This window comes from Archocentrus centrarchus, chromosome 4 (assembly GCF_007364275.1).
Source record: "Archocentrus centrarchus isolate MPI-CPG fArcCen1 chromosome 4, fArcCen1, whole genome shotgun sequence".
In the NCBI taxonomy this organism is placed as follows: Eukaryota; Metazoa; Chordata; class Actinopteri; order Cichliformes; family Cichlidae; genus Archocentrus; species Archocentrus centrarchus.
Window position 1 is genome coordinate 20,700,277 of NC_044349.1, and position 27,988 is coordinate 20,728,264.

The following is a 27,988-nucleotide window of genomic DNA, read 5'->3' on the forward strand; positions in this document are numbered from 1 at the left end:
GTGTTCGTTGTGATCTCTTCTGGCATCGACGTAGGTGTTGTGTCACGTGACATTTTTATGAATCATGTTTATATTTGGATTGTAGGAAAAGGTCTGATTCATTCTTTAGGCATCACCTGAAAACTATGAAGAATAAGAAAAGTATTTTATTTACCTGTTTCATTCAACTTTGTTATATGTTACAAGATGTATGTAATGGGCCATGTGCAAAATAAATAGTAGTCATGTCTTTATTGTGTTGATTTTTCACACATTTTAAATTCCAAGTACAGGTATCTAGGTATCTAGGTTTACATAACCTCTTAAACTCTAAAGAATATATTAAAAAAGGTGTGTTCAGGTATGTGATATTAATTCCCTGTATTTTTTAATGAAGGGAATGCATCCATTTAAGTACATGAAGGACACCAGTTTAGTCATATATTAATTAAACCTGTCAATCCCATTTTAAATGAATAACAAACAACAGGTAAGAAGTTTTAAACTTTTTAGGGTTTCTGCATTTTTCCTCCACGGCTGTAGGAACGGGCGCTGGGGAGCTGCTGGAACCCGGTTGGTGCTGGGAGGTGGAGGATCACGCTGACAGTGGATAGTGGATCCAGGCGAACCCCCCGCCTTGTGCAACACACATCTTCTATTCTGCGGTAAAGATGGCGGCGTCAGAGGGGGCGCGCAGCGTCCGGACAACGGCAAAACGATTCTAACTAGCTTCAATTTGACCGAATATAGTCAGCCGGGTGTGTTTTATTACCACTCGGATGCCACCCGGACCGAGGGATTAGAGGCAATTGCTGTCACACCCCGGGGTTGGGATTTTATTGTTAAAGGCAGGGTGGGTGGGTTTCACTGATAGCCGCTAACGTTAGCTAACAGGCTAACCAGGGGAGCTAACACGGGCTAGTCTCACGTTAGCCCAGTGAAAGAACAGCGGGGAGGGGATTGAGGAAGAGTATTCGGGCCAGGCCGCTCCACCTTTGGGGGAATGTGAACCAGACGCGCGCAGGGGGGGTTTGCTCGCTTCGTCCCGAACGTCCTCACGCCAAACTACCGGGATGGGACAGCAGGTTGGCCGCGTCGGTGAGGGTACATCGACCGGACTCCAGCCACCACAGCCCCACGCGCCCCAACCACACCAAGGGAAGGGGAACCGGGGGAGCGGCGTCGGGAGGAGACCCCGGGAACCCGGCAGTAGCACCGGGACACCGCCAGGCAGGACAGCTCCAGTCAATATGCCCGATCCAGGGATCAATATATTCACGCAGCATTCAGGTAAAGAGAAATCAGTACTTATAAAACTAGAAGCGGAGATGAAATCTATCTGATTTAGATTTTTTTTGGCTTTTTGCTGATTCGCTAACCGACTCCATGCTATTTGACAACGACGCGTTAGCGGAAATAGCCATGCCAGCCAACATTAGCTTTCCATGCCTCATCCATTTTACTGTGTGTTAATTTCTCCATTGTCTGTGTATGCATATTATGTATATGTCAGCTATCTACTAAAGAGCAATAAATGTATCGCCGTGATTTGATTCCAAGTCATTACTTTGTTGGGACGTATGTATATGGTCCATGCCACCAAAGTATCCCAAAAGAGGTATACTGTTCTTGAAGAGAGGGAGAGTCTCCTTTGCTCGATTCAAAGGGTCATACCCAGAGGTTAACTTGTTTCCTCCAAGGCCCCTCTATGTGATACCCGGTTTGGAAACACTGATTCTTGCCTCCGGTGGTTGACTAACAATTCCACTCCATTAACTCACAATATCAACCACCTCAGGCTCACATTACAGTACCTAGTGGTTTTCACATGCTCGCTTACATCCTCGTGTCTACAGTTACAACACACTCAGCAAACTGACTGCACAGATTGATCTAATGGCAAATGTGTCAATTATTTAAGTGACCTTCTCTTATATGACTACCCTATACACACATCAAGGTTTAAAGCTACTCTTTTCTTATCATACTGTCGTGTTCATGTCTGGCCTCACACAGAAGATCAGATAATTCATAAGGCTGCTCAAATGATTAAAAAAAGTAATGTGGGTTAGGGGCCATACAAAAAAAGAGGTCACCAACAAAAAAAACGAGGAGGTGCCGCCCGTGTTTGAGCTTCAAAGCGATGTATTCAAGTTGGTATCTGCTTGCAGATCTTCAGTATCTCTCTCTTTTGAGTCATGGAGAGTTGGCGAGGCTTCTTCCTCAAAGCCTCCTCGACTGGTTGCTTAATGGCACTTCTGGGGTTATAAGTAATGGAGGTTATAGAATATCCATTAGGTTTGTATGTTCTCATATTTATTATAATATGTTTTATTCTTAAAGAGCTTCTCCTAATCCTTTGCCCACACATCTTGATTGAACACTGAGCGTAAACTTGGTCAGAAGTTTGATGTCTACCTGCGGCTGGCTTGGTTTCTGACTCGTGAGTGCCCTTGAGTGAATGTGTACTTCACACATGCTGCATATATGTAAAACTACTGGTGCAACTCGCCCAGTTTTTTCCACTGATGTCCCAGACCAAACTCCCTCCCGCCACTGCAGTGAGCAAGGACACATGGAAGGTGCAACCTTTTGGGAATGGAAAGCATTTTCAATTCCTGGCTCTCACATCTCAGAAGTAACAGTCCTCAGCTTGAAGTGCATACACAGACAAGCAAACCCACTAAGTGCAACACTGCTCACTGTCGGCACTGTTCTGTTTTCTCCAGTGTCGGGGCAGGAGTAGCCTTTTTATAGCATCCAGGATGCAGTCACACAGCCACTCTGCAGAGAGACTGCTACTCTTCAAAGCACACAATAATAGAACAAAGAGTCTTAAGTGAGGAAGCTTGGAACTGTGCTCTGTCTTTCACTGAATATAAAACTGCCTTTTTGCTTGTAGTCTATTCATGCAGTAATGATGCAGCATTATCTTACACGTCCTTGTGGGTGACAGTTGGACCTATACTTTTAAGGAAGCTGTTTTGATTCTTATGAGGTAATCACTTTTTTTTTTTTTTTTTACCAAAACAAAACATTATTGGCAGTTTGTTAATAATATTAGCAAATCTGCTATACTGATGCTTTACAAGCTGAAATGTGTGTGCCACAGTTGCTGTTTTAGTATGACCAAAAGCCACAAAGCAAGTTGTTATTTTTACATAATGTTTTGTGATGTGTGAGAGCTCCTTCGGTTCATATTATTTGTCATTATTTTGAGGGAAAATAACTAAATGAAAATGATCAGTTTTATAGTGTGTGATGAAGTTGGATCTCTGTTCATTTGATGATGACATCATGCATGGGAGTTAAGATGAACTTGATTGATCCCGTGTGGAAGAATTCAGGTGCCATGGCAGTAAAGTAAAATGTATTGTGTGAGTAGACCAGTGAGGTGAGGTTTTGTTTTTTCACATCAGTGGGGTTTGATGTACAGTCCTGTGCAAAAGTCTTGAGCCAGCCCTCATTTCTTTATATTTTGCTTCCAAGCAGCCAGACGTTCATCTTTTTTTTTTTTTTTTTTTTTTTTAAGTGTTGTTGAGCAATAGCTCTTCAGGCTTTCTAAGGCCTTTCAAAGTTTTCCTTTGGAAATTGGCTGCCTTTTCACTCATTTTCCAGTTCTTGTACCCAACCAATTTCAGAGAAATTTCTTGTTTGTTTGTTAAGCCGCTTAAGACTGAGTCATAAAAGGTACATAACTCAAGGGATGAACCAGTGTTGTCTACAACTTAGCAACGAACCGATTTTAAATTGTCTCTTTAGGAACTTTGTTACTAGCAGCCTGTCACAAAAACACATTATTTTTCCCCATCTCTTTAATTGAATCTATGAAAATTGCCAAGGATAACAGTTTTACAGGCATAAATTAATCTTTGCACCGACATGGTGATTCCCAATGAGACGTCAGTGGAGAATTTGGCATATCTCAGCATGGTGTGCAGTGGGGTCCTTAAATTTAGGAAACTGCACAAGCAGAGGACAAAAGAACCGGCAGGCCTAAAAACTGTCTACAGCAGATGAACAGTATCTGAGAGTCATGTCCTTAAGAAACGGGGAAACGGTAGTGTTGGGGATCTTGTCAAAATTGATGGAAATATGAATGCAAAAAAAGTACTGTCAGATTTTGATCCACCATGTAGTATCATCTGGTATCATCTGATTGGCAAAACCTTCATTATTCAGCATGACAATGATCCCAAACACACTTATAATGTAGTAAAAACATGCCTACATAGAAAAAGCACACAATGGAACACTATCAGTCATGGATTAGCCTCCCCAAAGCCCAGACCTTAACATTATTGAAGGAGAGTGGGATCATCTTAACAGAGAGCAGAACAGAGGCAGTCAGCATCCAGAGAAGAGCTTTGAATGCTCTTAAAGAAGCCTGGAGAACTATTCCTGAAGGCTGCTTAAAGAAATTACCGGAAAGCTTCCCAAAGAGAGTTCGGGCTGTGTTGAAGAATAAAGGTGCTCATATAAGATATTGACTTTCAAGCTTGTTAGAACTGTACAAACTGATTTTCCCATATTTACTGTATTTCCAAACATATAAAAATATAATATTGGGGGTGTTCTAAGACTTTTACACAGTACTGTAATGTAATGTTTATGCATGGGTTTGCAGTGGCAGCAACAGGACTTAAATTCATAGTACACCACGTTACTATCCCCCCACCCCCTGCAACGTAGCAGGCACGAGAGAGAGATTGATGCATGCATTTTTTTTTTCCTGAGTGTTTGCTAACCACACCTATACACCCCCCCATAAAAATCTGATTAGCCTAGGAACAAACACATAAGACCAACAGACAACATCTATACTGGATATATCCCAGAGGAATGTGCATTTACACTTGATACCTACATTTGGCAGCAGCAACATCAAAAAAACAGACACAGACAGAATCAGTGAGGTGCAACAGCAAGACAGTACTGAGCTGCTGCAATAAATAATCAGAAATTTGAAGTTGCTGCATCCCTCTCTTGTTGTACTCTAGCAGAACACCCTCAGCATCAGTTTCAGTCAATGCAAGCCCCCTCAGGCTTTTTTCAGTCATTGCACTCCTGAGACATGTATTTAAGTGTCGAACAGCTGAAGGAGCGCTTGGCACTGTAGATATGGGCAGATGTCACAAATGTTAGCCTCCATGGTTCAAACTTCATGTCATAATGCTAGCGGTATTAGCAAAATCTTAAATGTTTAGGATGTTTTCTATATTCAAAAGTGTATAAAATGAAATGTTTGGTGGTTTCTCAGCTGTTTATTTGCTTGCTAACACACAAAAAAGAAAAATCAAACAGCACCAGAAAGGTTGACCAGGCAGTGATCCTGTATCTGCTGACATTGACCCCAATTATCGGCCTTCAACTATGTTTCCATCACTGCGTTAGTGAGAGCATGCAGCCGTTTAAAAATCCAAAGGTAGGATCTGCATTTGCAAAAGTTTTATTTTCAAGATAATGATTTAAAAAGAAGTTTTAAAAATGTATGCATACAGGATTATGGCTGTTGGCATCGCTGTATTCATACTGAAATCTACAGGGTGTTTTACTCGAGCTTCCACATAACAAACTTTATACTGTATAAAACAGACTAACATACTTCTAAGGTTTAATGATGCTTTCTTGGGGTGTAATTGAAGGTGCCAGTCTGTGAGGAATGCATGTTTGTCTGCCGAACTCATGCCTCTGTGCTGCTGCCTGTCTTTCTAGTATCAGTGGGTATTATGTGCACATGCTTCCACTAAAGTTTTTATCAGTATGCCACATTTGTCGTTTTGGGTGACAAATGAGGCTGGAGGCTGTTGGTGTAAATTAGCTGTCGATATGCTTGGCTCGAGGACTCTGCTTCCCCTCTGTGTTCACGTACTGTGAAGACATCTGTAAATTCCAGCTTTGGGCAGCCTTTCTCTTAAGCCAATTTAGAAAAGGTGAATCCGCCCTTCTCCCCTGCTGAAATTTTCCTCAGTTCAAATCTAATGTCGCATCCCTGTCTGCAAATAAGACGGAGCCCCACTAGACAGACAAGCCAGCTTTAAAAACACTGAGCTAAACAAGGACAAACAAGGAGCAGACTGTCTCTGTGTTGATTCAAAGGAAGCTGTTCAAACATCCGTCTCGAAGGGTTATTGGTTCAGTTGCAGTATTGATGAATCAGTGGCAGCAACATATTGATAGTCCCCTTCTTTAGCTCTGTCAGGAGTTCAGAGATCTCATGTCTGCAGTGGGTTCATCTGATATACACTGCAGTGGGGGGAGTGTCCTGTGAATGTGAATGGGATTTCTGATTCAAGGTTGTACTGCGGTTTGTCACTTCACATATTTGTCACATTCACTAAAGATAACCTACATTTATTATGTGCAAAGAAAATCCACAGTACTTCTGAAAGGTTTATAAATTCAATAAAACAAGTCTGATCTATTTTTACTCTAAACAGATCAGAGAAATTGGGACAGATCAGTGGGTTGGATATTTTTGTATTTATTTATTTTTACTGCAGTGCTCATGATGCACATAGAGCCGGCTGTATCTAAAATACAGTACTGGTAAATCTGCCCAGAGGAGAAGTGAGATTCCTGGATCCAGGATTCAAGGACCTAAGCTGATTTGCATCACGGGTGAAATTAGATTAGAGACAAATCTGCTTTTCTGTGGACTCCGTGCGAAAGCTCCAACAACCAGGATAAGTCTTGCAGCAGCCAGTGCAGTATCTTGGGAGAGCTGTTTCAGACACCTTTATGGCTGTGAGGAAGATTTTAATTGCCTTTGCAAGATAATATCTTGGAGTAAAGATAATATGTTGATAAAAAGAAACCTCTTAGTCCTAATGACTCCCATTAACCACTAGGAGGAGCCATGACCACACCTCCTCTGGGTCAGAAATTGGGGCAAAACTGATGAGTCTCAGAGATTGCAATCAGTGTGATACAACGGATGCTGCACAGAAGCATGGTGTTTCTGTGCAGATAATTCTTAACTCTGATAAACATAGCTTGTGTCTGAAAATTACATTCACCATTGTGCTCTCTGTAATAGATGTGTGTTTAAATAATTTATGTTGGTCTGTGCTTCCCTCATCCCAAACCTACTCTGTACTACAAAATACTTGTGAAGCCTCTCTGTCAAACAGACTGAGAATTTGCTCCTCGCCCAAACTTCTACTGAATCCTGGATGTTGAGATGGGCTTAAATCCCAAATCTAAGAAAATTAAAATGTCTGTTAAATCTTAACGCTTCATGATGAACATGCTATAAACCATTACCACACAAATGATATTTGATAAGATAACAAGGTGGAGATTTAAAAAGAGCTTCTTTTTTTTTTTCTCCAAAGTTTGTTGTTTGCTCGCTCTTCAACTCCCAGTTTCAGCCTTAAGCCATTGCATCTGCTACCAGTCAATGTTGTAGCTCCCAAAACCACAATCCTAGTTTTTATTCCTTGGCCTCAACTCTCTGTGGCTTTTATCATTAAAGGGTGAGGATTAATCAGAACAGTGAGTGATTGGCTGTGCAGATGGTAAAGCCATCTCTTGCATCTGTCAGCTTAAAAACACCAAAACACCAAATGTTTTAAACTTTCTAGGAAGATCTAGCCAAATTGTTGAAGTAGCTCACAGTGAAATCAGTTTTCACTGTTAAACTGCAAATGTGTGGGGGGGGTGCAAGTCTCTGTGCCAAACCTGTTAAGCGCTGATTCGCTTTTAGTATAAATCCTCTGTTGCTGGCATTATCATCGCTGCTTATCTTATCTTTTAGGTTGCAGGCTGGAAACTTGGCTAGAAATACACACTTGCACATGCTTACTGCAAGCAGTTGCACACATGCATGTACGTGCTCATACGCTCTTTCTTTCTTCCTTTCTTTCCATCCTCGCCAGTGAAGTTGTAATGTGGTGAAGCTCTTACTGAGGATTATTCAGTGTGTCCTGCTCTTTAAGCATAGTTGCCCACCAGATAACCAGTCTGTCAGAAGCCCTTAATCTGGGTGCGCTGTGGTACTGCTGTACTCAGATATCCTGTGTGATACATTTGATTATTCGGAGAGTTCAAAAATTCAGAGTTGTTTTGTTTTTTTGTGTGTATTTGTTTTTTGCATTACTTTCAGTGATTTGATATGTAAAGGACTGCATGTTTAATTTTAAATAATTATGCTGCAGTAAGTAACATTAAATAGATAATTGGATTATGTATAAAACAAGTAGAGAAATAATCTAATCAAGCAGTGATTCAGCAGGGCATATAAAGTAAATATAAATGCTCCAGTGGGTTGGTTTTGCAGCCATGGGCATTTCCACTATCTTATGATTAAGCATACAATGTAATATATTTTGTCTTTTGGCTCCAGTTCGTTCTTTAAATTGACTGAGGCTAAAGCAGCTTAAACCCACACCCTAGCACGGCTTAACCACACCACACACTGATTAGCTGTTCAGACTTCAAGATTAGTCCACCAGTCCTTCAATAAACACTGCAAAAATTGAAGAAAAGCACAGAGGTGGTAGCAAGGAGAGTGTCCCCTTAGGCTTTGGAAAGTTCTGTTGTAGTAATTAGTAATTACACCTCTTTACCTGTGGGGACTTGTCAAAGTAAACACGCTTTGGTCTGAAATTTTATATCATAATACATGATATTTTAATCCCTATAATCTGTGACCCTAGATGACTCCAGTTTAACGCTTAAAGCTTTTTTGTTTGTGTGTGTGTGTGTGTGTGCACACACGCACGCATCAATTTGCATTTTGTCTAGTGAAATAAACGCACAAATTGGTGCTGACTGGTCAGCTCATGTCATTGGCCCCATTTTGGAAGCAGACCCCTGTAGTGTTGGAGCATTATATGGCCCTCTTCTTCTCTGCTGTCACAATACTGTAGCAATTAGCTCTTTTGCCAGCACACCTAGAGGGAAGCACTTAAAGCTCATTATCAACCCATAACAAGCCCTGAGAGGGGAGAGGCAGGGTGAGGCATCAGTTAGGGCTCCATTCCTGGATGATCCAACTGCTCCTTGGGCCCATCCTGACGTCCACTCCCTTATTGGTGTATTTATTGTAGCCATGGCTGGCTACATGGAAATATAGTAGATGAATAGACGAGGCGTTTCCAGTAATGGGCTATAGTGTACCAGCATGTGCTACTGTTTTCTCAGAGGTGCTTGCAACACTGAGGGTGATGTAAATCTGCCAGTATTAACAGGAAACAGTTTGCACAAGAGCATGATTATTATGTGCATATGTATGTATGACATAGATCCATAGTTGATTAAATGAGTGGCTGTTTGAAACTGACAGCAAGCAGAAGCTCTGTTTTTCACATTATACATTTCAAGTGCTTACAAACAAGAAATGTATTCCTAACTCTCACTCACACACACACACACACACTCTTGCGCGCGCACACACACACACTCACTCTCTCTCTCTGTCACTCACTCACACTCTCTCTCACACACACACACACACACACACACACACACACACACACACACACACGTGATATGGCATTAATGAGGCTATTGTCCTTTGTCTAGTCCTCATGAACAACAACTGACTCTCCACCATCCTTGGATTTCTGTTGACTGGTTTTGGTGATGTCTTAAAAACAAATTAATTTATTGACATAATATTCACCCTTTATTTTATTATTTTTTTCCAGTATTCAGGTTTTTGGTGTTCCATTAGAGGAAAGAAAAATAGCCAGTACTGTAATCAAAATATTTTTAACTTTTTAAGTAGGGTGTAATGGTGTAGCCTGGGTGTAATGTACTAAAGCTTTGAATATATTTTTGTTTATCAAATGGCTAAAAATAACAGGAAAATGCATAAAAATCTGGGAGCTAAAGTAAAGCAGACTCTTTGCCTTAACTAGATGCAGACTAATCATGCTTTCATGTGTAGTCCCCCCCCACCCCCAAAGGCCTATTTTAAGCAAGGAATTCTCTGGTAATGATTTATCTTGAATTGTACAGTTATTTAACAGTGACTGATTCCATATATTATACAGATTGGTGGTGATTTAAAATAGTTACTGAAATACTGTATTAAAAAAACATATCCTATCAAGTCCATTTAATATCAGTTTGTCTACATTGTTACTTTATTTCAGTCGCTGTTAGTTGAAGGTTGTTTCTTAGATAAATTGTTTGTCCTACACACAGTAGCACCAATATTTTATGACCCTGGCTGCATGTTACAAATATGTCAAGTGGTTGTTTCATTCGCTACAAATTGTTTCCTCAGTCAGTGTCTTGTTATATCAGTTAGTAGTCCAAAACCCAAAGAGTTTACCTACAACAGAAAAAAGAAGAAAACCTGAACCTGAAATAAGTTTTTTGTTGTTGCTGTTTTTTTGGTTTGGTTTAGTTTGGTTTAGTTTGGGGTTTTTTGCTTGCTTTTTTTCACCTGTGAACTCCTTTTGGAGAGAATTGTTGTTGGTTGGGACAAAAAACTGAAGTTGTCTTTTCTGACATGTAGCCCATGTCTGAGGTGTAGGGCAAGGGTGCCAGAGGTAGGGCGCGTGACTCCCTCTTTCTGACTCTGAACCCACTGGACCGTTATCTGCTCAGACATTGTACTAGGGAGCCGGCATGTTAAAGACCATTTATTATCTGACATTCTCACATGCACCTGAAAAATTCAGGGCTGCAGTGCACGTCTGAGACAAGTCTGAGTTTGTAATTTTGCTTAAAACTTTCAGTTAACCATAATCATATCAATCATCTGTATTGGATCAGATGTTTAAAGGTACACATAGCAATATACTGTACAGATTGTAAAGCCAGTCATTTGGTAATTTTACCCTATTTTGCTCTGGGTTTTTTTTGGGGGGGGGGTTAAGCTTTTTTTTTGCGGCTTTAAACTCTCTGTGTATGTTAAAAAAAATCTCAAATCTAAAAATGTCACATACTCTTAAAGCATTTATGAGAGTTGGAACAAAAAGAAAAAAAAAACCTTAGTTTAGATAATTGGTACAAAGCAGCAGGATAATCAGTGACTGTCAAAAGATAGTCATAGGTGGTAGATTACAGCATGAATTTTAGCCTCTGGGCCTCTTCCTCCCACCAGGATATCGAACTTTCCACTCTTTCTGTTTCGGAATACACTGCAGGATCTGATCAGGCATGTCAGGCTCACATAATGTCTCGTGTATGTGTATTCATCCGCAGTATTGTGTCGGGTTTTTGTTCGCACTTCCTGCAGGCAGTTAGCCGTTTATCTTCACACCGTCGTCACTATGTGCTGTGCAGAGTTATTTCTGGATGTCGTGCTGCTATGTTTTCTTCTCCAGCAGCTGAAAATACCACCTTACCTCACTGGTCATGGGCTTCAGATACAATCAGTATTGTTTTTGATTAGGGTGTGCAGAAGATATTATTGTGTAGTTTAATATTTGGCACAAGGTGCTTGGTTGGTGATGTGACAGTTTTATAGACACTTGTAGGCACAAACACTCAAACAGCTGCTTCCCAGCCAGGGAAATGGTATCATCGCTGATATCTGTGCATGTGATGTGAGCATGTGTACTCCGGTACAAGGGTCACCTCTGTCGCAGCTGTCTTAGGGGTGCAGGCTTGGCATGCTCCACAGACTTGCAAACACCCGCTCTGCTCCATTCAACACAAAGCCGTAGTTTCTTCAGAACGCGCATGTGCTGCACTTCACAGCACACACACTCACTGAGGCACCCGGACAGGCACACGACATACCCCGCGCTGGCCAACTGCTCCTTCAATCAAACATTTCAGCACATGAGGCCACAGCATCTTGCCTGATTTAAGACGTATTTAAAAAATACCAATTTTATGGAACTAGATTGTGCTGTGAAAAGAATTTAATGTAATCAGGTTATTTAATTTAACCCTTGGAATCTTGACTCATTAGTGAAGGAGTTTCTTTATGTTGTTTTTCTTGGAATTCTCTAGAATTGAGATTTCTCAGGTTGGGACCTTTTGACGAATGGCATTATATCACTTTTTCATTAAAAAACTTCCTGAGAAGAGCAATCTGATATGTAAATATGTAAGAGGAGCAGCTCTGACAGTTGGCTCGGCCTGACTACAGCAATTGCAGTCATGAACGTTTATGCACACGCCAATAGGACCTCTTCCCCCTGGAGGAACAAGACCAGCCATCTGCTGTTGGCCACAGTCCTCACACACTCCCTAAGCACACATACACTCACACATGGACACATCTTTTCTCCATGCCATATAGCCTGCCCTACCCCCAAACCTCTGTATGTGCATGACCCCCCCCCCCCAAAACCACATGTCTTTTTTGCTCCCTCTCTCTACCACTTTTTGCCATCTTTCAGAGTGTGTTCAGCCTCCAAACATCAGTCATGGGTGCCTGTGTTCTCCAGATGGACTCTGGAAATCTTGACTCCCTTAGGCCACATCAAAGCTAGTGGGGAGATTTCAGCAGGAGACTGGTATTCACTACTGTAATGTCAGAAGTTAGGGCGGCTTAAGTCCAGGACAACATCAGTAAATAATTTGGCTGAGGATGCCTTCGTCTTGCTCTGTCTCTGATTGCTGCGTGTACAACTTTTGTACTCCACAGTGAAAAAAGATGACTTAAAGAACCGGCTCGAGCTCCTTAGTTATTTTTTTTGCCAAGGTAATGTACTCGACAGTCTCCATTGTCTGAGACACAATTGGATTAAAAAAAGAAAAAACTGTTTGGAGTCGCAGTGAACTAAGGAAAACAGCGTTTTTGTGGACTCTGAGGCTTTTTGCTGTCCAAACCAAAGCAGAAGATGTACTGGGAATTGTGGCTGAGTCAGGTCACAGCTAGTGCTGCGTTGCAGTGCATGCTGGTCCGGAACAAAGGTGGGCAAATTTTGTATATAGATATTGTTACATACTGGAAAGAATACTACATACAGCTGCATTTTAGGGGACAAGATTTAGGTCCTGTTTAAAGCCTTTATCTCTGTAGATCTGGCACACTGGAAAAACACTGCTCTCATACTAATGTATATTTTGTGTGCCTACTAAATTGTGTAAGTATTGGGGGGGGGGGGGGGGGGGGGGGGGTGTAAATTCTTGATGGGTTTCTACCAGCTTTGTTCCTCTGTCTGATTTAGAGCAGTCGCACATAATTGTCACTCAGTGTTTTAAATTGACTGGTCTGGTGAAAATGAAGTATTTGACATGGTTTAACCAGATAAAGAGTGAAAAGTTTGCCTTAATCACACAGGGTTGATGATAAAATGTTTTTCATCAAACCTTGTCGACCAAAAGAATTGTAAACTCTTGAGCTCTGTGTGTGATTGTTCTTTCATTTGCTGGCATTAGAGTTCAGTTTTACAGCCAATATCATGTTTTTTTATTGCACCAGTTTCCTGTTGGTTTTGTAGCATGTGTTTTTGTTTAGTTTTGTTTTTTAGTTTAGTTGTTTAGTTTTGTAGACGGCTAATATTGGAATAGAAGACCAAATGTCTTGCTCCTATGAATTTGTAATTGCTATTGATAAAGAATTTAGATGGCCTCCAAAAAACCTGAGACCCTTTTAGTACCTCCTGTGTGTTGAGGTTGAGTGAGATCTTCCAGGAATGGTGATGCTATGATGATGATGATTGATCAGCAAATGTTGGTTTTTACATGTTGTTGTGTAATCTTGAACATAACATCATCTGATTTGATAGTTGAAGTGACTTTAGTGCAGCTGATCCTGGACAAAGAAATCTGCTGTGAATCAGCTAATTGCTTTGTTAAACATTTGCCTGTACATGTAGGTGGTAGCTGGAGATGACATCAGGTGTTGAATAATGAGAGCGAAAACATAGCACTTCTGTTTATTCTCTTGCCATCATTTTGGAGTTTGTATTGTTTTGTTTATAAACACAAATCAGTAATGAAATCCTGCACATTTAGAAACCACAGCCTCCCGAATAAACCCATCTGACACTGAATATGATTAAGATTTAGGGGTATTGCTTTCACTTAAAATAAAATGTGTGTATATTTTGTGAACCTCTTATTTTTCTCACTAATTAAAATGTAAAATAACATTGTACAGGCAGATTACATCGATTAGGCCCTTGTTTCTTTTTTTATCAAAGGCGTTGTATATGTTTAAAGATACTCAAAAAAAAAAAAAAAAAAAAATTATGTAGCAGCTTCTCTGTTTGCGTGCAGTTCTTTGTACTGCAGGGCCTTTTCTTCATCTGGCTTCCCTCCATTCCACTGCAATCCTCTCCCACTCTTTAAGCAGCTGTCCAGACATGCAGCAATGTTGGGAGCAGCTGTAAAGCACCATACGTGTTAGCCATGCATGTACTAACTCATCATTGTGCGTGTGTGTCATTCAAGCCTTCTGTATGAGCTTTCCCATCCCATTGGTTTAATAGCTCCTCCCTTTTACCCTTCACAAATAAAAATGCAGAGACACTCCTATCTCAGACTATAGCTGGCCCACAGCAGGCCTGTTTGTGTAGCTAGTGATAAGTGTTCATAAAGAGAGTTGGTTGAGTAAAGTGATGCTTTTGAGGTGCCTTCAGGCGAGCGGCAGTTTTGATGATGAGTGGGCTGCTTTGAGTGGCTGTCAACTCCGCACAGGTTTCAGACTGGGGACTCGGCCTCGAAAGACAGGTAGACAATCAGCAGGATAGTCTTAGGATTCTGGAAACATGTTAGGTTTTATGGGTCACCAGATTTGCTGCTGGGGTGCCCTGCAGCTCAGGTACTGTTGATCTTTAGGTCAGTAGTGGTACAGGACAACTTTCTGTATTAAGTGTCTACCAAAGAAGACTGTTAGTCAGCAAAATTGTATTGTCTTTTTTTTTTTTTTTTTTTTTTTTTTTATACGGTTTTCTTCACTGAGGGTACCAGCCAACAGTGGAGCTATGATTTGCTTTGTTCACCTGTGTGAATGAAATGCCTTTTCTTTTGCTTCTCCTCTTTCACCAGAAGCTCTGACAGAGGCGGTGCGCTGGAGCTCCAAGGAGAACCTACTGGGCGCTACCGAGAGCGACCCTAACCTCTTTGTTGCACTTTATGACTTTGTTGCTAGTGGAGACAACACACTCAGCATCACCAAAGGTAAAATCCTAGTCTGAAGTTGGAGGGGGAAAAATTGAATAACCTTGGCCTTAAAATCTCTATAGGTGGTTGATATTTACCTGCTAGCTGTCTCACCACCACAAACTGGTTTCACAAAAACTTTAGCGCATTCTTTCCATTTATCATCACTAAATGTTGTTGCCTGGTTACAGCCAAACACTTGAGGTTTTTTTTTTTTCTCCATCTTTGATCATTACAGCCGCACCTTTGTAAACAACACATGTTGCAACAGAGCACAGTGATATCCATACGTGAAGAGTCATCAGTAAAATCTTCAAGGCAGTGCTTGCAATGGTATCAGGTCAGCACCACCTGGAAAGGTGTTGTCCAAAAGGAATGCCGTGTGTCAATAGAGATTATCTTATGACATCAGCAAGTATCTGAGCCTCAGACACCCACATTCCACTAGCTCTTTAATGCTATAGTTTTCACACTGCCTATAAGCCTAAGGCATTTCCACTTCCTTATTCATTGCACTTAAATCAGATTGTACCTCATAACAAGACAGTGTTACCTGAAACACCAGTGATGCTCGTACTTTGCCATAATTGCAATTTTCTTATTTGCTCTGCCTCTTAGTCCACGCACTCTTTCTTTTAGTCCAGACCTCTTTTCTCTCATCCAGCAGCACTTAACTCACTCATCCAGTTCTCCCTGGGGCGATGAGCTTAAAATATCCTCATAATATTTTTCAGACATCCAGGCTTCTGTCACCATCCACTCTAATGTGTTTAATATGGCAGTGTGTTAATTATCCATCATTTTAAGACTTCCATGGCAGCTGCCTGGGATGGAAATGATGTTTAGACCCTGACTCATGGAGTGAATCTGAGATTCCTGCCCACACGCAAGCACATGTGCGCTCCCAGGTTCCACTTCACTTTTCCTATCTGTCCCACTCTTTGCTCTGTTGCATGGGAAACAGCCAGCAGGCCTCTAATGCTGTGTTAATATGAAATCGGCTTGACTGGAATAATAGCAGGTGGATAAGCACAGCAGGCAGAGGCCGGTCACAGAGGGGGTCTTAACAGGCCGTGTCTGGGGCTAATCATTGTCTCTTCTCTGTGCCAGGCCTGACTAGGCCAGACCAAAGCCCTGCTTCAGGCACATGTGGCTCCCAGTGTGAGACAGTGAGACAGTCAGTGTTTCCACTCCCACAAAACTTGGGGCACAGAAGGCAGACACAGAGGAGACCAGTGGATTGGTGGGCTGGATGTGGATAACCATCTTTGTTTAATGTAGTTCTCTTGATTGCTAGTACAGTGTGTTTAGTTTTAGGAGCTAGCCCTGCAGCACTGGTTAGTTGAATGTTAATAGGGTTCTAACAGCACTCGCGGTAGTTATTTTACTTGAAAGTTTGTTGCATTGCACTGTTTAAGTGAACAGCCTATTACACAATCCTTGTATCTGCTATTTCTCAGAGTTTAAGATATTAGGCAAATAATGATAGCCCATGACTTTGCTCAAAATAAACTTTTGCCCTGTGTTTAAAAAATGACAGCAGCAGTGCAGGAGGCACCAGGGCCGTCTTGTAGCAATGCCGTAACAAAAAGTCACGGTCTGAATTGTGTATTTCTATCATTCACCCTGTGATAGAAGAAAAGAATTGCTTTAATTAGAACTATCTTGCAACTATCCTGTTTGTGAGTTTTATACACTAGTGTCCGGTGTTTTGGCATCTGATAAACTTTTAAAGCCTCCTGCTTCAGGTTTTATTGCACCACCAGCAAAGCCTCTTGCTTTATTTTAATGCTGGATTTTTAGTCTGAACACCACCTATAGATGACACACTATGTCATCATCAGAGCTGCTGAAAGAAAATGTTAATGGATTAGTGAGTAAACTTAGAGTCTTAGTGGAAGGTGAGCAGACAAGGTTGATAGACTAATACCCCCTTCCTTTGCAGTATGTGTTATTTGGTTCCACTATCACACCCAACCTGCCACTACCCTCTTTTTTTTTTTATTTCCACATTAATCTATTTTCTTTTTCTCCAAATCTCTATCCAACTGGCAAGTCTGATCACTGTGCCTTTCACTGTTTTGTTGTGCCTCCCTGTTAAAGTCTCCAGCACATCAGCCTTTCCGCTCCCTCATGTCTCTCGCACTGACGTCAGAGGCAGACAGATAGAGACAGCAGACCAAGTCAGTACAGGCCTAGATTTGCCTAGCCTTCTGTGACAGATATGATGTTCACCCAACCCTTTCATTGTTCCATAGCTTTTGATGTAATTTTACTGAGAGGCGAGTCATGCCTGTGAAACCTCTTCTTTCTGTTTGACCTGTTATCAAAGCATTACAGCAATGTAGTGCTATTTGAAGTGTTTTTTTTCCCTATATTTTTGAGAAAAAATTAAACAGAAAATAAATCAAAACAAGGTATGTTTTGAAGTAGTAGGATTTGTCTAAATTGATTGACGAAATACTGATAAGCTGACTACACTTTTTCCTATATAATAGGCACCATTTAATTTATTTATACAAATCTCTCCTCCTGTGTCCAGGTGAGAAGCTGCGCGTGTTGGGTTACAACCAGAATGGAGAGTGGAGTGAAGTGAGGTCTAAAAACGGTCAGGGATGGGTTCCCTCCAACTACATCACACCAGTCAACAGCCTGGAGAAGCATAGCTGGTACCACGGGCCTGTTTCCCGCAGTGCTGCAGAGTATCTACTCTCATCACTGATCAATGGAAGTTTTCTGGTGCGGGAAAGCGAGAGCAGCCCTGGACAACTATCCATATCTCTGCGCTATGAGGGCAGAGTGTACCACTATCGGATCAACACAGCCACTGATGGAAAGGTAGAAGGATACTTGAATGTTTGTCTGTGTTTGGGTTTTTGAATGGGTTCACTAGAGTGGTATTTTAAAGAAAAACATCATCTGCTTCCTTCACAATCTTGACTTTTTTCTTTTTTCTTTGTTCACCTCGATGGCTCAGGTATATGTAACATCTGAAAGCCGATTTGCCACTCTGGCGGAGTTGGTCCATCACCACTCCACTGTACCTGATGGCCTGGTCACCACACTGCACTACCCTGCACCCAAATGCAACAAGCCCACAGTGTACGGTGTGTCACCCATCCATGATAAGTGGGAGATGGAGCGCACAGACATCACCATGAAGCACAAGCTGGGAGGAGGCCAGTATGGGGAGGTGTATGTAGGAGTGTGGAAAAAGTACAACCTCACTGTGGCTGTCAAAACACTAAAGGTTAGAACAGTTTTTGTATATATGGATTATTTGTTTATCACTGTAGCTGTAAAGTATCACATTTGTAGCTGTTAATTATGGGGCATGGCCAAAAAATTATCACAGATCACCACCTGCAGGTGGGCTGTTGTATTACATGTGATTAACCCTTTTGGTGCTGCATTTCCCACCATTTCCTGTTTCTGTCCAACCCACTGATTTAAAAAATAAATAAATAAATAACCAAAAAGAAAAGCAAAACTTATTTTCTTTTCTGCAATGACAGGAGGACACTATGGAAGTAGAAGAATTTCTGAAAGAGGCGGCAGTTATGAAAGAGGTTAAACACCCAAACCTCGTTCAGCTACTGGGTCAGTATTTATGAACAATGAGGGGAAAAAAATCACCCCCTTCTTTTGAATGAATTATATGTTTCCCTGTTTTTTTAAAACATACATGCTTTATTTTAAAGACATTCTTAGCTGTTGCTGTGATGTGTATTCTAACTGCTACATCCCCCACAGGTGTGTGTACATTAGAGCCTCCATTCTACATTGTGACTGAATATATGCCACATGGCAACCTACTGGATTACTTGAGAGAGTGTGAACGGGATGAGGTGAATGCTGTTGTGTTGCTATACATGGCCACACAGATCTCCTCTGCCATGGAATATCTAGAGAAAAAGAACTTCATACACAGGTAAGGGGTGTGTGTGTGTGTGTGTGTGTGTGTGTGTGTGTGTGTGTGTGTGTGTGTGTGTGTGCGTGCGTGCATGCATGCATGTAAGTGTGTGTGTGTGTGTGTGTGTGTCTTTTTCTAATTTTCCAACTTTCTTTTTTCTCTTCCCCTCTCAGGGATCTTGCAGCAAGGAACTGCCTGGTCGGTGAAAATCATGTTGTGAAGGTTGCTGATTTCGGCCTGAGCCGATTAATGACTGGTGACACCTACACTGCCCATGCTGGGGCCAAGTTCCCCATCAAATGGACTGCACCAGAGAGCCTTGCGTACAACACCTTCTCAATCAAGTCTGATGTCTGGGGTGAGCAGTACATCTTTTTCAGTCTTGTTTTGCTTTCTTGAATTTTCAGTGTGCTCATTTTTGATCCTTCAAACTCATCTGTCCTACAGCTTTCGGAGTGTTACTTTGGGAAATTGCCACTTATGGCATGTCTCCATACCCGGGTATCGATTTGTCTCAGGTCTACGATCTCTTGGAGAAAGGCTATCGCATGGAGCAACCTGAGGGATGCCCACCCAAAGTTTATGAACTCATGAGGGCATGTGAGTGCATGTTATTTTACCTGCCTGTTATTCACCAAGTAGTTGTACCACACTTCAAAGATATGCAGAGAGTGCTAGTGTGTACAAGTCTGAATTGAGTCATTAAAATAAGTCTGTATACAGGTCTTGTGAGGGGGGAAAAAATAAAATGAAATAAAAAGCTTACTTAATAACCCATTTTAAGTTGCATGTAATCGTTACACTGCTTTCTTGTAATGCAATCTTTTTTTAATTGTCTTTTTGTTTCTCATTCTGTTAGGCTGGCAGTGGAGCCCACTGGATCGACCATCGTTTGCAGAGATCCACCAAGCCTTCGAAACAATGTTTCATGGCTCAAGCATTTCTGAAGGTACAGAAACATGCAGCTTATTCTGACTCGTTGCTTTTTGTGGCGCTCCAAACATGCTCTTATTGAGCCTCTAAAATACATGCAGTGACTTGACTGATCATGCAAACTAGATCTCATGTAGACTACTGACTTTTAGAAAGGCATTCAAAATATGTGAGGGCAGAAGAAGTAAAGGAGAGAAAGAACAAGTCAACATGCACAGGCTACAGTTTCACAAATCAATGAATCTCTTTTTAAACTTTCTCCAGTATGTGGGTTTAACTGGTCAGTAAATGTGCAGTTCATATTTGTGTTGATTTGCATAGTGACTGCCTCTTAGCTGAGTATTTTTTTTCTTCTTTTCACATTGCAGAGGTGGCAGAGGAGCTCTGTAAGACCGCGTCCTCTGATCATAGCGGACCGCTGCACTCTTTCAGTCATGATATGCCCCTGTTGCCTTCCAAATCTCGCCCACTCCACAAGCACACAGAAAACAAGGAAAACATCGAGGGTGGACTGGACGGCCGCACCGACCACAGCACACGTGGTCACTCAGGTACAGCCAGCCGTGTCCACCTGACTACCAACCAGTTTGGTGCCACACTTTATGATTCTGCAGGTACGCCAGAGGAAACTGATTCAGAGAGTCGTCTGCAGCGACGCCAGGCCCGCCATCTGAAAAGAAGGGCTTTCATTTTCTTTGACAGCTGATTGATTACCAGTGCCATCTGACATCTGTCATTCATTTGGTCAGCCAGCGGCAAAAGTCTCCACACATTGGTCAACATAATTATGTTTAACTGCTTAATAATTTGTTTAATAAGAGCTTTTTTTTTAAGGTTTAAGTATTCTTTTTTTTTTTTAGGGGGGGGGGGGGGGTAATCATCCATGAAACTTTAGTGCTCACATTCATGTCATCCAACACCAAATAAAAGTGGAGCCATCAAATAAAAATACAGACACTGAATAAATATAAACAGTCCACAAAACATAAAATATTCATCAATGAAAGAATAAAGGAGATACAAAGTGAATGCAGTCTTTACATGGGGGTTAATGGACAGAAAAGGAAACAGTCTTGTGTCCTTCATTATCACAGAGAACATCTAGTTTAGACTGAGTAAACATTTGTCGCTGCCGTCCTGTGAGCACTTTTTGTCCTGAGATTTAACAACATTACAGCTCCACTCAGCAAGCACTAGCTTCATGTACATTTGTATTTTTATCTGCTTCAAAATTGTTCAAGTAAAATGATGCCAACTCTTATCATCTGACCCATGTGATCGCTCCATCTCAAACTCCCCTCATGTTTTGACTGGTCTTTATGTTCAAATAAACAGTTGCCTCTTCGCTGTGACACATACTTATGTCATCATCTGAATTAAGCTTTTGTTTGTTTTCTGTCTTTGTGGCATTAATTGTCCCTTATCAATTAATACTTGATAACACTGTTCACTCACCCTAATTATAAATGTACATAACATTTTCTGTTGTTTGTCTTAAGTTTATTTATTTATATATTTATTAACTTCATGTTGGAAATACTTTTTTTTGGGGGGGGTTGTCTTATGTAAAAAAAAAAAAAGTCTGTCAACTCTTGTCTATGTGTACCTTTCTTCATCTCATATATCACTGTAACAGTTTGGTCCTAAGGTTATTATACTTGACTAAAACTAGGTGTGAATAAACATTTTGGTTTACTGAAATAAAAATAATATCCATATTGGTTGGGGGGTTAACTTGAATCTGTATGGTATACAGGATATACAGGATTGTTTTAGGCATTAATGCTGCTGTTTACCAGTGTTAACTCATACTGAAACAAATAACTAAATTATGTGGAATAACCACAGAATACAGTATAGTAGAATAACTGTACATAATACAAAGCCCAATAAAAGGTAATGACAAATTTAACAATGCAGTTCAGCATTTGGTCACTGAGAAAGGAACACAAAGTGTTGATGAATTCCTATTCCAAATGAAAATTTTATTTGAGTATTCAGAATTTCACAAAATAAAAACCAAACTAAAACCCCACTTTAGGGGAAAGAAAATAATCAATGCACACCCTGAATCAGAGTATTTAAAGTTTGTCTGTTTTTATATTTATAATTTCCCTTTTGGGATCAATGAAGTATCTATTAAAATGTGCATGATATTAATAAAGAGAAGGAACTTTGCAGTGGATACTTGGAGTTTATTGTTCGCTTATCCGCTGTTACTTGCTCACATCACATAGGTTTTGTAAATGGAATGAATTACGGGTTTGCAGTTTCCTCTTCTATTAGTTTCACTTCCACTTTTCACTTTCCTCTTCGATGAAATTGATCACCATTCTGTGCTGATTTAAAGGTCAACAGAAGTGTAAAACAATATGCATCTTCCTCTTTGAGCCTAGTGACACAGCAGCCTTTCATGCAAGAGAGGATGTGCAGTTTGTGTTTGGTATATGTTGTTGTCCTGTCCCTGAAGTGTGTTCATTATCCTGTCTTTTAGAACAGCAGCTTGTAAATCACTGAATGACTGTGTGCACATCCCTGACTGGCACGGGCTCAAAAGAAATCTATTCACCTCCCTCAAATGCTTTTTGCTCATGAATCCCAAAGGAGGACGGAACAGCTTTTAGAAATGGAATGGGGGAATAGGCCGTCTTATTACAGCAACATCAGTTGACTGATATGAGTGATGTTAATGTACAGATGAGCCTATGTGAGCCAAAAGGCAGTTTTTCATAACCTGTTTTGTTTAAGAGATTAAGCAACCTTTTAACAAAGATATTTGTGTTCTCAATCAAGTTCAACTTCAGCTGGTCTTTGTTATATGATTGTGATTCTTCCCTCTCTTCTCCTTCCAGGTTGGGCGTCTTCCTTGTTAGGCGGGGATGGCCGATCAGGCGGCTCTCCAGCCCTCCCCAGAAAACAGCAGTCACGAGATAAATCTCCCAGCAGCCTTTTAGAGGATGCACAGGATATGGGCACATTTACACGAGACCGCAAGACTGGCTTCTTTAGCTCATTTATCAAAAAGAAATCTTCCTCCTCTTCCTCATCACCATCTTCTCAGCACCAACATAACCTTCCAATGCCACCCAAGAGAAGCAGTTCCTTCCGGGAGATGGAGACACAACCTCACAAAAAATATGAGCCCACACCTGATTTCAGTGCTCCTCCTCCTTTGCCCCAGTCAGACAGTTTAGGGGGCTTTTCTCCCTCTCCTTCCCACTCCCATGGGGAACCTATCCAGGCGCAGTCTCGCTGCTGCGGAGCAGCTTTTGGACAGAAACCCTCTGGTGGAGGCTTTGGTTCTCAAGTGACAAGTGGCAGTAGTTGGAGTGGGCTGGCTGGCTTTTTTACCCCTAGACTCATTAAAAAGACACTGGGGTTACGGACAGGAAAGACAGGCTCCTCAGAGGAGAGTGGAAGTATACTTGGTGGGCCTAAACCCTTCCCTAGGTCCAATTCTACCTCCTCAGTGTCAGCTGGGCTGCCAGACTTGGAGCGTATGGCTCTAACGTTACCCAGGAACCGCAGTGCTAAACCCCCTCTGGAGAGAACTGCCTCCACAACCTCTCAACCAGAGAATGGGGCTGCACGACCATCAGAAACTTTGCTGAGGAGGATGGATGAGGGGACCGCACAGATCAGGGAAAGGCCCAAAGCCAAGCTACTACCCCGGGGCACTGCTGTAGGGGTTAGGGCACCAGGGGTTGGGGGGGAAGTTGGGGATTCGGACAGTCTGTCTCGAGTCAGGGAGGGTAGAGAGGAGAGTGGAGGACTGGACAGGCAGCAGAGTTGGTCATCTCCCTCTAAGTCTTCTAGCTTGAGCATGTCATCGGCTGCAGCAGGTGCACCAACTCACAACCACAAAGTTCCAGTCCTGATCTCTCCCACACTGAAGCACAGCCCAGGTGACGTGCACCTAGTCGGGCTAGACTCTCAGGGGAACCGCTTTAAGCTGCTGTCTGAGCACCAAGCAGATCGGGACAGGCCACGCCTTGTCAAACCCAAGTGTGCACCTCCTCCTCCCCCTAGTCTGCGCAGTCTGCAGCACTCCTACAGCGGCGATGGAGAGGAGCAAGTCGGAGGACCGCCCGTGGAAATTAATGGGGAGACATTAAAAGGTCAAAGGTCAGGGCGAATGTCAGGAGGATCGATGACAGGCAGACCATCAGTGCCACCACCACAAGTGCCTCCAGCATCTTCCTCTTCTTGCTCTGCCACCACAAACACAACCCCCTCCAAAATGGCCAATGGGGCCACCACCACTGCCCCCTCACAAACAGCACCATCTGCTGGTTCCAAAGTGGCACTGCGGCGAACTAGGCAGCAAGTAGAGAGGGTGCCATTGGAGCGGGTTAGCCGCGAGGCCTTGCTGGAGTGTGCTGAGTGCCTGAGCAGCGCACTCCACGCCAGCTCCGAAAGCCCCTCCAGCAGCCAGGTCCTGGACGCTGGCCATCAGCTGCTAGACTACTGCTCAGGTTATGTGGACTGCATTCCTCAGACGAGGAACAAATTTGCCTTTCGAGAGGCAGTGGGGAAGCTGGAGCTCAGCCTGCAGGAACTGAGAGCCTCATCGTCAGGTGGGGGGTTAGGTGGTGTGGGGTCCAACACTGTACTGGACAACCTACACAGCTGTATTAAAGAGATTAGCGATGTAGTACAGAGGTAGCCACTGTGACACCACCGATCGTCACCTCTAACTACCCGACAGATTGCTTTGAGTCAGTTTTTTGTTGTTTCTGGTTCTGTCGACAGCTTTTTGGGGGACAAAATGAGATGAGTCTCTAAAGTACCTCGTGGAAATCACTACAAAATATAACAATTTTTTTTTATTGTTTACAAAATCAGTTTAATAAAATGCCAGTGTGGACACTAATTTTGTTCTAACCTGTACATATTGAGAAATGTTATACCAAACTAAATGTGGTTTAAGTCACACCATGAAACAAGTTAGCCACAAGTTTCTTTGTGGCCTTGATAAAGGCTGCTTTGTTGACTGTTTGTGGAGTGTATCAGCTGTGTGTAGCCAGCCCACAGAGTAGGTAAAGCACACTCTGCTAGCAAAAATGGTGGTGGTTGTGCCCAGCCTTACTGAAAGTACAAAAAAAAAAAAACAACTTTTGGTTTATTTCCCCCAATTTAAACTCAAGCATTGTTTTACAAATATGTGAGTGTACTGTGTCTGGAGAACCGAGTGACCATAAGCCATTTTGAAGCCATTGTAATGTAAATTCTTGGAAATTGCATCAACATCAGGATGTGAACTTGTTTGAGGTATGGGGGATCTCAGTTTGACTTTTGCATTTGTTAGGTAGCATAGGCCAGTGGGACAAATGTAAAAAGGCTATAAATATCACCTAACCTGCTTTTTACTTGTGTGGGGTTAGTCTGTTTTGTTTTGTTTGTTTTTTAAAAATCGCTTTAACTGTGACATTCCCACATGTCCACCTAATTTAAGAAAAGTTTTAGCGATCACTTACAAAATTAAATGTGTGCATTTGACAGATATTCCCCACAGTACTGAAACATAATGAATGAATGCAGGGCAGGCTGTGCTGTCACATGCGCAGACTGATGTTCACACCTTAACACAGTGCAACAAAAATGGGGAATCTCCCCAGTCCCTTAAAACATTTCATTATTTATGTCCAGTTATCCTTGCACACTGCATAGTTTTTTTTTTTCCTATGTTGGAGCTTAAACACATGGAGTGAGGAAAGAGAGAGCACAGGGTAGCACATGAGCAGGTGAACTGGGACAGTATTTTTATAAGTGTCCTTCTGCGTATGGACAGTGCTGGATTCCCTGTAGCCTTGTCATGGCCTCAGTGCCTCATATTTAATGTAAGAACGCTGCAAAATGCAGAGGCCTACTTTACACTAATCACACAGTACTGATCTCTCAAAAACTGCAGTATGTCTTCATTCAGCACATGAGCAATTTGTACATTATTTGGTTCACAGAAAAATACTTTTTAGAATGTCTATGTATGAACTTGAATTTTAAATTATTGTGTTTTTTTTGTTTGTTTTTTAAGCACAGACCTATTTTGAGAGAAAAAGCTATGTAAATATTTGATTTATTTCATATCCAGGAATCAAAAGATTTATGTGTGGTCACAGCATAAAGAACAATGTTTCTGACTGAAGAGATGTATTTCAAGACTGAGGCCCATCCACCCAGATCTGAATATCTGCTTTATGAATGTATTCTTCTGTTCTGAACCTGGTTGAATGTTCAACTGCGTCTCTCTTTAATCTCTTAAGGTGCCATATTTTTTTTTCCATTTAATTTTTTCTTAATTACTGGCCCATACTTTAATTTTGTTGACACTAAATAAGTCCAGAGAGATCTGCTCTGTTTTTTGAGCACAAACAAACTGTGTACAGCACATACACAACTCCTATTCTCTATTTGTTTGCTTTGGTTCTCATATTAATGTACACTGGATACGGCCTCAATCTCATTGATTCATTGATACTTGTTACAAACATACAAAATCTGTAAACACCACTGCAGGTCCATAATACTTTTAATGCCTCTTAAGGACATGTATTTAAAAAGAAATGTAATTTTTGTTTGTTTTTTCTTGTTATTGTGCATCAGTATAAATTGCCCTTTCTTTTTTTTGCCAAACAAGACGGTTTTTGTGCATTTTAATAACATGAAATGAAAAATGTTACATTTCTTCACAATTCTCGGTGCCTTTTTGTGAAACAGTTTGTACACTGTCACTGCAAGGAATCACAGAATGTTAGTCCCTCATTAAAACTTTCCATTTTAATAAGATTGTTATAATCCTATCACTATAGTATGGATTTCTGTCATTTGGAGGTTGATGGTTTATATATATATATATATATATATATATATATATATATATATATATATATATATATATATATATATATAAAGATTATAACAGCTGATGAAATAAAATACAAAACTGAAGAAGTGATTGGAGAAACATCCACGTTAGGACTGTTAATGTTACATAGTGTGTCCACCAGAGGGCAGTCTGCAACTTCCATGTTGGCAACACCTGTCTGGAACAACCAGCTGATCCAAGCAGAATCTGGGCAGAATGTAAATGAATAAATAAATAACTACACATCACAAATGTTAGGGAAATCTGTTCATGTTTCTTGTGTCTGAAAGAAAAAATATCGGCCAAGATATCAATATATCGGCTTTTTAAATCAAATATATCAGTTGGGCTCTATTTGTAAACTCAGTAACTAATCATGGTTATTTCTGGCTGTTAATATTGTTAGTACAGTCACACAAACAAATATTTGTCTGCTGCACTGAAACCAAGCTGCTTTTTTTTTTTTTGTCTCATTAATTATCCCATCTTCAGTCTAAAACATTTATAATTGTCTAGCACCAGATTGGCCTTAGTTTCTGGTGAGTTTCTGTGTGGAGCCCCTCTCTCAAGAAGCCTTATCAGGTAGTGAAAGAAAAAGGAAAAAGTCCCCAAATTGCACATTTCTATCTGAACCGTTTTATTTATTTTATTCTTTAAAAAAACAGAAGACTTTCAGCTGGTGATTGTCAGTGAACTGATTTGGTACCAACTCGCAAGCCTGATCTCTAGACCAATGTTGTTTAATATTTAAACCTGACCACAAAATTTCTACTCATTCTCAGTCTTTTACATTGACTTTATTTATGTTCACCACATTTATCTTGCAGATCTGTTTATTTTTTCTTCTCGTGTCTCCCTGATGTGGAGTACAGCACTGAAGAACGTGTGTATGTATCATTATACCAAAGGCCACTTCTTCAGTTGTATGAGTGCAATGTAAAATCAACACACAGACACACCGTAATGAAATATGTGAATCTAAACAGGGAGGAAAAACGGCAGATGTTAACATTAACTTTTTTATTGTACAAAATATATATTTTGTGTTTTGTTTTTTATTTAAAGCTCACATTATATTACTGTGAAGTTTTGCTTATCAGTGTTAAGCCTATTGTAAATAATAAAGATATTGATGAATACTGTTTTGTTTTGGGTTGAGGGTTTATTTGTAGTGAATTTCAAGTGGAACAGAAACTGTTTCACAGCTAGACACACTATCAGGGCATTAACTGATTATTACTTCCTCAGCAAATACTCTGCTGGTTATAAATCAC

At 41.1% G+C, this 27,988-nt stretch overlaps 1 protein-coding gene across 4 annotated transcripts; it reads left to right on the forward strand.

The window, feature by feature from the left end:
- Positions 1–648: 648 nt before the first annotated feature.
- abl2 (c-abl oncogene 2, non-receptor tyrosine kinase) lies at positions 649–26,678 on the forward strand. 4 transcript variants are annotated; one of them, XM_030727519.1, is made up of 11 exons: positions 649–1,269; positions 14,893–15,021; positions 17,546–17,841; positions 17,981–18,253; positions 18,519–18,603; positions 18,757–18,934; positions 19,090–19,274; positions 19,364–19,516; positions 19,776–19,865; positions 20,218–20,400; positions 22,702–24,515. In XM_030727519.1, the coding sequence occupies exons 1-11, from the start codon at positions 1,053–1,055 to the stop codon at positions 24,513–24,515; spliced, it is 3,603 nt and encodes a 1,200-aa protein (XP_030583379.1). In that variant the 5' UTR covers positions 649–1,052. The 4 variants fall into 4 exon arrangements, with proteins under 4 accessions (XP_030583379.1, XP_030583378.1, XP_030583380.1 ...); XM_030727518.1 differs by having other exon boundaries at positions 1,053–1,269; positions 14,890–15,021; positions 22,702–26,678; XM_030727520.1 differs by lacking the exon at positions 649–1,269 and adding an exon at positions 14,397–14,571 and having other exon boundaries at positions 14,890–15,021.
- The last annotated feature ends 1,310 nt before the right edge of the window (positions 26,679–27,988 follow it).